This window comes from Bufo bufo, chromosome 4 (assembly GCF_905171765.1).
Source record: "Bufo bufo chromosome 4, aBufBuf1.1, whole genome shotgun sequence".
In the NCBI taxonomy this organism is placed as follows: Eukaryota; Metazoa; Chordata; class Amphibia; order Anura; family Bufonidae; genus Bufo; species Bufo bufo.
The window spans coordinates 136416530-136428835 of NC_053392.1; the positions used below are offsets into that span (position 1 = coordinate 136416530).

General features: G+C 42.3%; 1 protein-coding gene across 1 annotated transcript in view; it reads right to left on the minus strand.

Annotated features, from left to right (window-relative positions):
* Positions 1-7635: 7635 nt before the first annotated feature.
* Positions 7636-12306, minus strand: part of MOGAT1 (monoacylglycerol O-acyltransferase 1) — a 38310-nt gene continuing 33639 nt past the window's right edge. Inside the window, exons 5-7 of the mRNA XM_040427996.1 lie at positions 12093-12267; positions 10283-10482; positions 7636-8202 (exon numbers count right to left, since the gene is read on the minus strand). Of these exons, the coding sequence (XP_040283930.1) occupies positions 8048-8202; positions 10283-10482; positions 12093-12267 (530 nt within the window). The 3' untranslated portion in view covers positions 7636-8047. The remainder of the gene's footprint in view (positions 8203-10282; positions 10483-12092; positions 12268-12306) is intronic.

A 12306-nucleotide genomic window follows, 5' to 3' on the forward strand; every position in this document is an offset into this window, starting at 1 on the left:
GCAGATGAAAGCAGGTTCACACTGAGCACATGTGACAGACGTGACAGAGTCTGGAGACGCCGTGGAGAACGTTCTGCTGCCTGCAACATTCTCCAGCATGACCGGTTTGGCATTGGGTCAGTAATGGTGTGGGGTGGCATTTCTTTGGAGGGCCGCACAGCCCTCCATGTGCTCACCAGAGGTAGCCTGACTGCCATTAGGCACCGAGATGAGATCCTCAGACCCCTTGTGAGACCATATGCTGCTGCGGTTGGCCCTGGATTCTTCCTAATGCAAGACAATGCTAGACCTCATGTGGCTGGAGTGTGTCAGCAGTTCCTGCAAGACGAAGGCATTGATGCTATGGACTGGCCCGTCCATTCCCCAGACCTGAATCCAATTGAGCACATCTGGGACATCATGTCTTGCTCTATCCACCAACGTCACGTTGCACCACAGACTGTCCAGGAGTTGGCAGATGCTTTAGTCCAGGTCTGGGAGGAGATCCCTCAGGAGACCGTCCGCCACCTCATCAGGAGCATGCACAGGCGTTGTAGGGAGGTCATACAGGCACGTGGAGGCCACACACACTACTGAGCCTCATTTTGACTTGTTTTAAGGACATTACATCAAAGTTGGATCAGCCTGTAGTGTGTTTTTCCACTTTAATTTTGAGTGTGACTCCAAATCCAGACCTCCATGGGTCGAAAAATTTGATTTCCATTTTTTTTTTTTTGTGCGATTTTGTTGTCAGCACATTCAACTATGTAAAGAACAAAGTATTTCAGAAGAATATTTAATTAATTCAGATCTAGGATGTGTTATTTTTGTGTTCCCTTTATTTTTTTGAGCAGTATAATATATATATATATAACATTTCCTATTCTTGCCTATTTTGCGGACAAGAAGACGTTTGTGCAGGAGAAAAAATAAATAAAATAGAAGCAGGTTCTCAGCCAGTATTAGAGTTTTGTGGACTGCAAAAACGGATACAGCGCTCATCCACTTAAAATCTACCTCCCATTGTGTTTAATGGCACTTGATATCCACATGGTGGTAAAATATAAACATGTCCTGTGGCACTAGTTAATGCAAAGCCGTGGCAGAAATCCAAGGGTCAGTTTTGAATGGTGCAGTGGATCCACTGTGTGCACATACCCTGGTAAATCCAGCAGCTGTACTGTAATTCTAATGCATGCATACTATTCCTGTAGTACGAGGCGGTGAACGCTACAGCTGTGTCATAAGGGATCTGGAGGCACAAATTGTCATTTTCCTTGTGTTCCACATGTTTCATTTCCAAAATTATAAAGCGTATGCCACATTTCCAGTGTCAGAAAAAAGTAGCTGAAAAGCCAGGTCAGAGCAGGAATACACAAGCATAAATTTGCAGTATGACATTTCCATATGGAGGACGTTGTAGGCTTCAAAAATAAAGGGGCTATCCAGCTTTTATTAACTGAATGCCTAACCTCAGGATAGGCCATCACTAGCTGACAGGCGGGGGTCCGACACCCTGCACCTTGTTCAGGTGTAGCTGTGTCAACCTTGTAGCGGAGGGAGCTCGTCACTGCAGCTCTGCACTGACGAGCGCTGTCCACTACACATTTGAGAGACCTGTGTAATTCTGGCACCAACTTCCGGCAACAGAGCTACACCCAAACGGGAGATCAGATCATCACGATGAGCTACTGAAGGCCTAACCCGAGTAAAAGCTGGACAACTCCTTTAAAGTATTTTTTTTTTTTACTGTATGCCTTTTTCCTATAGTAAGATCTCATGCACCGTGCCCGTTTTGTGGTCCATGAACCGCAAAATATGGATGTGGTTCCTGTGTTGTCCACCTTTTTTTTTGGCGGACATATTTCTATCTTTTTGCGTAATGGATGTTTTCCACATTCATATGTCCGTTACACAAAAGGACAGAGCATGTCTTACACTTAGCTTCAAAATGCAGACCACAAACCCGTCAAAGGGTCTGCAAAAAATGCAGATGCAACATGGATGGTATTCTCATTTTGCGGATGTGCAATTTGCAAAATACATAGTCGTGTGCATGAGGCCTAAATAGAAAAGAAACAGTAATACACATTAGTATGAAAAAAAAAATGGAAGAAATGACATAGGGCCATTTACACTGCTGATCGGTGTAGCAAGTGCTTGTTCCTGACCACCACCGTGTGTAAGCAGGGTGATCGGCCGACAAACTAGTAAATTCTCATGTGTCGGCTGATTTGATCGTTTGTGCAAGCAGAAGAACGCTTGCTTGTTGGCAGCACATTTCCCTGTGTACACAAGCGATGTGCTGCTGACAATGTGAAGTGTATGGGGGACGGACGGTACACACAGATCATCCATCAGCACTAGTTTAGGGCCAGGCATCCGCCCATGGAATACCTACCACCCATAGTCAGATAAACCATGTAAAAACACATGAGATAGCAAGAGAAGGGCAATTAAATCCCAGACTGAAGCTGACAGGGTAAATATACCTAACAACTCAGGGCATAGGAGGAGTAGGGCGTAGGATATAGAAATTACAAGACAGGAGAGTAAGAACACCCAAAAAATATCAAAAAAAAAAAAAGCCGCAGGGCACCTATTAAAAGTAGTTAGTGAGGAAGGTTAATGTAAATTAAATAAAAAGAAGGGTGGCAGTAACTTGGCCTATGTACAGACACTCCACTAGTATACATGTGGATGTTTTTCATGCTTCTTCTTTACCATGTCCCATGTCTTGACTGCAAGACTCAACCTTTCCAACTAGGAGTAACAACTAAAACACAGAAGGAATAGCCATGGATCAATTCCAATACCTGTTTATTACATAATATTCCTATGCTTTCTGTTGTCTGAGCAATAGGAACCTGAACACAAGGGACAGGAGGGGACCTCATTGACTTTCATGGGAAAGTTTTCTAGACATGCTCTGTGATCTGTGCAGAGGTCAAGAGGGAGTAGATAAGCTGCGATATCACCCATTGTGAATGGTGGATCCGGTGTTATCTATACAAAGATGATATCTATCATGGCAATTCTGAATGTGATGATAATGCAGTGGCTACTGAGAAGTTACCAGGACAGAACAGGAAATCTCAACATATTAGGTCTAGTGGTCAGTGCGAAAACTGTAGAATTTTAGATTAAAAAACAAAAAACAAACAAACATAGATTCAACATAAAAATGTGACTTCTAAGGATACTTTCACACTAGTGTTTTTCTTTTCCGGCGCCAAGTTCCGTCCTAGGGGCTCAAATCCAGAAAAGAACTGATCAGTTTTATCCTAATGCATTCTGAATGGAGAGTAATCCGTTCAGGATGCATCAGGATGTCTTCAGTTCAGTCTTTTTGACTGATCAGGCTTTTCAGAAAAAACGTAGCATGCTGTATTTTTACCTCCGGCCAAAAATCCTGAACACTTTGACTGAACGCCGGATCCGGTCTTTTTCCCATTGACTTGCATTAACGCCGGATCCGGCGCCGTGTGTTCAGTCAAACCGGATCCGGCTTTTGCATGTTAAACCCGAAAAATGTGCAAAAAAAAGTCCATAAATGGCGGATCCGTTTTTTCCAATGCATTTTTTCATTGTGATCAAAATCCTGATCAGGATTCAAATGTAATACATTTTCACACGTTTTTCCGGATCCGGCGGGCAGTTCCGGTGTCGGAATTGAACGCCGGATTTAAACAACGCTAGTGTGAAAGTAGCCTTGAGACATTCCCCTTAACAGCATGCAGAATCAACTGAATGGGAAGTGCCCTTAAAAACAAACTCTCTCTCCTAGCTACTCATTTCAGGGACAGAGCGAATCACAGAGGTCTTCTCGACTTAGGTTCTGTTGAACCTTCCTACAAATCACAATTGGACAAGACGTGCCCTTCATCTTCACTGAAGATACCCTTCTCGTTCTAGAATAGTAACGGACTGGACAAAATAGAGAGAAATGACAATTACGGGAATTCATAGGTCTGGACACCCTCCTCGGAAAATAATTGTTAATAAAAAAAGGCGACATCTCCATATTTCATAACTCAACCAAATAAACCAACCAAGTCTAGTCTTCCAAATCTGCAGTCTCAACCTATTGATGCGGATTACGTGTGGATTCTCATGTGGCGTAATACAGTACCAGCAAAGTGAAAGATTGCACAAATCTCATGTACACTTGGATTTTTCTCCAGTGCAAAATTTAGGGCTGTGTCACACGAGCGGATGCCGTGCGTGACATCCGCTGCGTGAATGACAGCCAAGACCGGATGCAGACTGCAGAGACACGGAGCATTAACATGACTGATAATGCTCCGTGCCTCTCTGTGATCTCTTTACTACGAAATCACAGTGACAACTTTATCTCACTGTGATTTCGCAGTAAAGAGATCACAGAGAGGCACGGAGCATTATCAGTCATGTTAATGCTCCGTGTCTCTGCAGTCTGCATCGGGTCTTGGCTGTCATTCACGGAGCGGATGTCACGCACGGCATCCGCTCGTGTGAAACAGCCCTTAACCTGCCATGTGGATTAAAAAAATCTGCAGCATGTCATTTGTTTGTGTGATCCCGCAACCCATATAGTATATGATATGTTGATGCTAGGACACAGCTCTGCCCTCAGCATGTCTAGCTCTGTCAATCAAGGGGAGGGGTGGAGAGCACAGGGGGTGTTACAAAGCAGTGCTCCAAGGATTCAGCTCCACCTCCTGGTGCTCAAACATGCTAATTTGCATATGAATAAACCACCAGCCAGTATGTCTGGTTTAATAAGGTTGATCCTGGTGACAGAGCCGCATTCAGAGGAGTTGTTAATATAAACTCCAGACCAAAATCTGCACCAAAACAACAATAGTGTGAATATGTGTTCTTTTTGTGCTGGTACCCTTACACAAATGGATCAGTCATAGGCCTGTATTCTATAACACTGCAGAGTGTTCAAGGGATCTGCAAAGTATGCAATGCAAACCATCCAAAAATGTATGCTACGTCTAGGCATGAAGTTCACATGACTCAGAAGAGGAGTATGAAATGAGGATCCCAAGTACTGTATGCCACAAATACATTTTTATTATGCAATAGTCCAATAACAATATAACATAGTGGAGCGGATGTTTTTTGACAAGCGACAGCTCATATAAAACCTTCTTATATGCAGTTGTGTTACTCATAAATAGAAAAATAGAGTAATTTGTACAAATACAGTAAATTCACATTGTAGTCTGGTGGAACACAACACATTCAGTTTAATAGCACACTCATATAACCGAGGTGTTTATTACAAACTGGATATGAATGGCTTTCCAGTACGCAAGAACTGAAATTTTTTTGGAGGGATTTCTACCTTTTTCCAAGACAGCATTACTTTATCATTATTAGCAGGACATGTGCTCATTTAATACCGCACTACGTTACAGAACACCATTTCCTGTACATTGTTGCAAAATTGCCCAAACAAACCTAAAGAGATGTGACAATGTACCGGTATATATAAAGTCAGGTGAATGTATGCCACCTAGTGGTTAGTAGAGAGAACACTTCAGACAAGAACAAGTTTCCAAAATGATTGATAGGTTCAACTTTTGCATTTTTTGGGGGGGGAATTTACCTATATAAATTAACTCAATTTGTAGATGTATATTTCATAAAGTGTGTGTATTAGTATAGAGAATGTGCAAACAACTTCAAAGGTATGCTTGGACTTTGTTCTACAGTTCACATCTATTGAGCCCAAGTATTTTTATTTCAATTGAATGAATATTAAAATCACAGGGGATGGCTAGAATTTTGTTATCTGCATAAAAATATTCTTTACCATCATAGTGAAATCAAATAACTACACAGTGATCACCATTTTTTGGGGATATTTGACACAAAATAATTGCAGACATAACTGATCACCCCTATTACTGGCATCCAAATCATCAATGGGACAGATTGGATTTAGAGTAAGACACAAGTATCAGCCAAAAACAACATGGGTGCGGTATTGCATTACCTGCAAGTGTCCACCTGTTAGTAGGCAATACTTCTTATCTGCACAATAACACCTACTGGACATTAATAAGCAATTACCACGCCATTTTCATAGTAAAACAGCATGCTGCACTGCAAGCTCTACATGGGTCCTTACCCACAGGATAGGTTCACTGTTCGCACTGCATTTTTCTTGCAGTTTGTTGCATTTAGAAATATTTTTGTGCAAATGTTTTCAATGCTGTAAGGTAGGTTAAAAAGTTAAAAAAGTGTTTTACCTATAAAAACTGTGCAACCAATAAATGCACTGCAAACTGTGGCAAAAATGCACCCCATTTTTCCCCTGCATTTCAAAATGCGCCAAAACCTTGCGAAAAACGCACATTGTAAACCCGGTCTTAGTAATCGCAAGATCAGCCAAATGGAGGTCAAGGGGTTTCAAGTAATTATATTAAGACACCAATGTGGAAGGTCCTAATTGCAACATGAAAATAAGGCCCTATTCACACAGTCAGTGTTCGGTCAGTGATTACCATCAGTGATTGTGAGCCAGAACCAGGATTGGAGCCTCCACAGACATAAGGTATAAGGGAAAGATCTGCACCTGTTCTGCGTTTCTGACCTGTACTTGGTTTAGGCTCAGAATCACTGATGGAAAACACTGACCAAACACTGATGTGTGAATAAAGCCTAAGGCTTTATACACATAAGGGTACGACCACATGGTCCAGTCGTGATCCGGTCAGGCCGCAGCCAGCTGCGGTCAAGAAATGTGCTGCCAATTAGGCTGCAGCTGCCTGATATGTATCTAATGAGCACTGCACTATACAGGAAGTCTGAATTCTTAATGGCTACGTGGTATTGAAGGTGCCGCACAACCATTAGGAATTCAGACCGCCTGTACAGAGAGGTCTTCATTAGTTAAAGGGGTTATCCAGGAAAAGATATTTGTGACTTATCCTCAGGAGGAGCATCAGTATCAGATCTGCGGGGGGTGCGACATCCGGAACCCTTGCCGATCAGCTGTTTGAAGAGGTCTTGAGCACTGCAGCCTTTTCCTAGGCCAGTGACATCACTGTACATCAGTCACATGGCCTAGTTGCAGATCAGCCTCATTCAATGTGGGCTGATCTGCAATACCAAGCACTGCCACTATATGATGTATGGCACTATCTTTGCAAAGCTGCCAGGAACCTGCATCCCTCACCAGAGCTTCGGTGAGTGAAAAAGCTTCCTGAAACAGCTGATGTGACAATGATGACCTATAATGAGGATGTCATCATTATTTTTTTCAGGATAACCCCTTTAAATATTAGGCAGATAAGGCCTAATTGGCCACGTGGTTCTTGACAGCAGCTTGCCGCAACCCGAACAGATCACAACTGTACCGTACCCTAAGATTGCGTCTGACAGCTATCCCTTCTGAACCGCTGAAGTATGTATTCTCAGTATGGAAAAAAAAGAGGAGATGGTCCAATTAAATTCCAACTACCTAATCGTCATCAGATGTCGGGGTAAAGTCCGAAGGCCTCCATATGCATTAGATGGTGTGCAAGTTCGGCCAACTTGCATCCGATGTGTATGGCCAGCTTAATAACACACCAAACAACTCCAGTTTCTGAGTCCTCAGGCAGTTGCAGCTTTATGGCAGAGAACCAGTAATTTGAAAAGGTCTATGGTTTGAAGGAATAATTATATATGTACGGTATGTATATTGTAGAATATATGTATGCTATGAAATGCTCCCTCTAAGATTCCTGAGTACTTACAGTAATTGTCATTCATTGGGTACCTTATTTTTACTATGTTAATGAAGTTTCTTGGAATGAATAAAATGGGTAGGCAAAACTTTTGGCAAATCCACTGGTAAATGAATCTTGCTGTGAGGCTCGGATAGTATGTGCAAGACTTTCCAGTCCTGCTCATACATACAGCATGTAGATCTTCATAAAGAGTGGAGTGTACTTCATGAACAAGAAGAGCAGTAAGTGCAGCCATCGCAGTTCTGGGCTGGTTGAACACACAAGGATTACAGCGCTACAGATCTAGATGGATAATCCTAGTGGTTCCAGTCCCACAAGTAGAACCTTATCTATGGAGGTCAAGTGAAGATGAGACTTTTATGCTCTGGGATACCATACTTCTCCTTGTTCTCCTCAAAAAGTTCCTGAAGCGCATTCAGGTACTTTTGATGCAGCTTTTCGATTTCTTCTTGTGTGGGGTTTGAAGTTTGCACCACTGGGATGGGTTTACCCACTGTTGAGGACAAACAGAATTCATGTTACCATTTAAAGACAATATCAAAGAAATCTTTACAGAAAGAAAGAAAGCATTATTGTCATTGTGACTTTTCAGAATAAGCTGGTGTGTGTACATAAGTAGTAATCCTATAGCTGGATGTTGGCTTGTATCCTACATGCCCTTTCACCAGTTTTCCTTTCTGCAGGCTCTCTAAATTGTTAGTTTTCTCTGAGCTAGTAGTTGGAGACTTGCTGCTATGATGTTTCCCATAAACAAAACAGAGTAGAGATCCTGCTCCTCTATCTTTCTGTAGCACCCTGCAGAAGCAGCAGCATGGAGGACACAGTAGAGCAGTACTGGGCAGTGTAGCTGTGAATCCAGCACTGGTGTGAGATAGAAAACTTACTAGAATGAGCAGCAATGTCTGTCTGTTGCTCTCTGCAGTGGATTCCTCCCCCTTCCTTCCCTCTCTATAAACTATGGGCAGCATGCTGGATTTTACCTGTAAACTGAGTGAATTATCAGTGCAGGAGAAGGAAAAGTGGCTCATAAATGGAGAAAGACATTTCCTCTGATTAGATATATTACAACGTTTCTTATATTTTCTTGTACTAGCGCCTTTTGAGGAATCGAAAGTCAGGTAGATTCGTTTTTGATCTAAGGGACCATGCACCAATGATATAGGGGAGTGGATTTCAGATGCATACGCAAGAGTTTCCTTTTTTATTGGCATGGTCCTTCAATAAGCCAATTCTGCTACCAGGACCCCAAGCAATGTAAACCTGTAAACTCTGGGGAAACCTTGCACTAAATGCTCAGTTTCTCTGCAGCACCACCACAGGACTAATGAAACATTACAATGTGCCAAATTAAATCACAGAAATTGCAGGTCCTCCAGAAAGAAATGGTACGTGTAGCTGTACCACGCTTTGGCTTATATAAAAAGGGTCTGAACTTGGGTCCCTGTATATAAATTCAGAATTTTTTAATGGTTTATTTGGCAGAGGTGCTCCAAGATGGGCCAATGGTCCAAAAAAAAATAAAACCAGACTAATGAATGACAACAAACTTGAGTGCATCAATGTAGAAACTGACTTTTTCTATCATACAGTACATGACAATCTCTTTCTAATGGAACTAGAACCAGCCCTGTACCTCTTAAGGATCCAGAGACTTCCCATTGATTGCTCTGCTAGATTCTCTTCAAGCTGGCAGCTCAGTGTCCTCTCAGAGGGCATGTAAGTGGACATTTACATAGCTATACAAAATAAATACCAGGGGACACCATTGTATTTATATAGTGTGTCTTAATACCCGCCATAAACTTTTTTTATGTTTACATCTACAGAACTGTGTGAGGGATTATTTTTTTGCAGGGTGGTTTTTATTGATACCATCTTGTGTGTATGACTGATCACTTTTTATTACATTTTTTGGGGAGGTGAAGCGATGAAAACGGCGGCAAATCAGCCATTTTTCTTTTTTTCTTTTCATATTGGCATTCACTGTACAGAATAAATACATTTATATATACATTCATAATAGTATAGGCATCTTGGGACACGGCAGTGCAAATTATTTTCCTTTTTAAAAGTTTTTATAGTCCCCCTAGGGGACTTGAATATGCGATCATTTACCATTGCAGTCTATAGGAGATTCAATACTTTCCTATGGAGCCCTGTCATAGGCAGGGCTACGTAGGAATGTATTGATGTGGTATCCTCGAGCCTTCTTAACAAATAGCTTTCTCCGATCACCATGTGGGGCAACCGTTCGAGCCACTGGGAGCACAGCGCTTCTGGGGAAAGCTGCCTCAGATGCCGTGGTCACAAATGACAACTGCATCTGTGTGATTAAATTTATGTGATCTGCGTTATTGCTAATGACAAACATTACCTCCGGGTGTCTACGGATAAAATAGCAAAAATCTGGCAGCTATGCAGTCGGCTTGCGAGCAGGCGCTATTTTTAAAGACTGGATTTCCGCAGTTAAATTATGCCGACAGTCCTGAAGGGGGTTAAACAAGAGTGCTGCAAATATGGTTTTAAAAGCAAGTTGTACCATCCTATAATGGTATGAATTTATTGTTACCTACCCACTGTGTGAATGGGCTTTCTGAAAGGCAGCAGTCCAAAGCTGTACTGGAAGATCCCACGTGCGTGGAAGAGGGGTAGAGCAAAGCCCATTATTTTCTGCAGCCTCTCTTGGACTGCACGCAGCAAAGATCCTTTTGGGTTTGGTACCTGGAAAAACAGCTCATTCTCTCCAAATGAGAACACGGGCACCAAATGTGCACTGAAAAGAAAAGCAACAATGTTATTTTCTGCACATATAACTTTCTGGATCGTCACATTTTAGCAGGTTGCAATTTTAGAAAGGGGCTATGTTGGAGAAGACCTGAAGAATGACATTAGAATAGTGTCACACATTTTCCCCTTCAGGATTGACAGCAGATGCAAAAACTGAGCCAAAACTCAGAGTCAAGGAATAAAATATTAATACAGGTTTGTATCTTCAGAGCTGAACTCAGACATATCCCCTTTTTCACCCAGGCAGCCCCTCTGATATGAGCTTCGGATCATTTCAAGGGCTTTTTTGTTTACATTTGTCACTGATAGGCGGAGGCTTCAGTCTATCAGGGTTGCCGGTGACGTCACCGGCACTGAAGGGTGGGCAAGGGCGAGCAACGGAGCATAAAAAGTGTTCCGATGCCTATATCAGAGGGGCTGCCTTGGTGAAAGAGTGGATATGTCCGGGTTCAGAACTGAAACTGGACAACCCCTTCAAATACATTTTTATATAAAAAGGTATGCAAGGTTGACTCAACCCTTAAAGTAATTGACTGCCATTTTTCCAGCAATATAGATCCAATGTTCTGTGCTGATTAATTTCCTAATATATGTTTACTGCAGTTTTGTTTTTCTGATACCGAGCTCCAGATCTCCTGCAAAATCATAAATTTAGTCTGTCAGCAGTTCCAATGATGCTAAACTGCTGCTGACCGCAGGTAGGGGCTGGAGAGAGCAGTACAAACTTTTCTCATCAGGAGTAGGGTAAATATGAAGCTTTATTCAGGCAGATTCTGCTCCTGCATATGTCCAGGGCAGGACTTCACTGGGAAGAGCTCTCTGCATGGAGTAGTTTCACAGCCCCTCACCTCTGCTCTTTGTGACAGCTGTAGTGGTCTCCTGGTTTTATGCTACAGCTGCCACTCAGAGCAGCGAGGAGTGGCTGTGGAGCAGCTTAATGCAGAAAGCACATCACAGTCAAGTCTAGCCTCCAGGGCACGTGCAAGAGCAAAATCTGGCAGAATAACACTATATATTCCTACTACATCTAATAACTTCACAGGCGGTATCCTTGTCTACTCTCCCAAGTACCTACTTAAGGAAGCAATTCTAGCATGGTCAGGACTGCCGGCATACTCCCTTTAAGGAATAAAATGACGTCTATCAGTAATTTCCACTAGGGGATGCCTATACTGGAGGGGATTTACTAATCAAAATGCACCAGAATTCTGGCGTACATAACTCGCACCACATTTATTAAGTTAGATTTTTTATTTATTTTTTTGCTTCGTATGACAAGGAGGAATGGCTTAGAGGGAAAGAGGCATGGCCTAACAGAGGGGGAGTGTTTTTTTTTATGAGTAAATGTGCACAAAAACTGTGACAAAATGTTTGGCGCAAAAGTCTGGTGCAAAGTTTGCCAACTATAAGGTGTTAAAAGTATAGAACAGACAGTCGAAAGGTGCAAATTATGAACTTTCTTAAACACTATTCTTATTATCTCGATCTTTCTGATGGTCCTTGAAAGGGGAATGGCTGCAGTTTTGGATTAATCGACATCCATGCACGTTCTGAAGGTTTGGTCACCCCGCACTCATCGCTACCATTAGAACCCACCCTCTTTTCAATGCCACTTTGATGAATCCTTTCCTCTTCAGGATGTGGAGGGTCAGGTTTCCAGGGTGGGCGTCCAATGATTCTTCAGCACCACCAATGACTATAATTGCAGCATTTCCTCCCTCCTGTCTGCTTAGTACATGTGTCACGCTCTTTTTGGATGCAGACACCAGACCTGCAAACACAGTAAAGTCATAGATGGTACAAGGTTGTG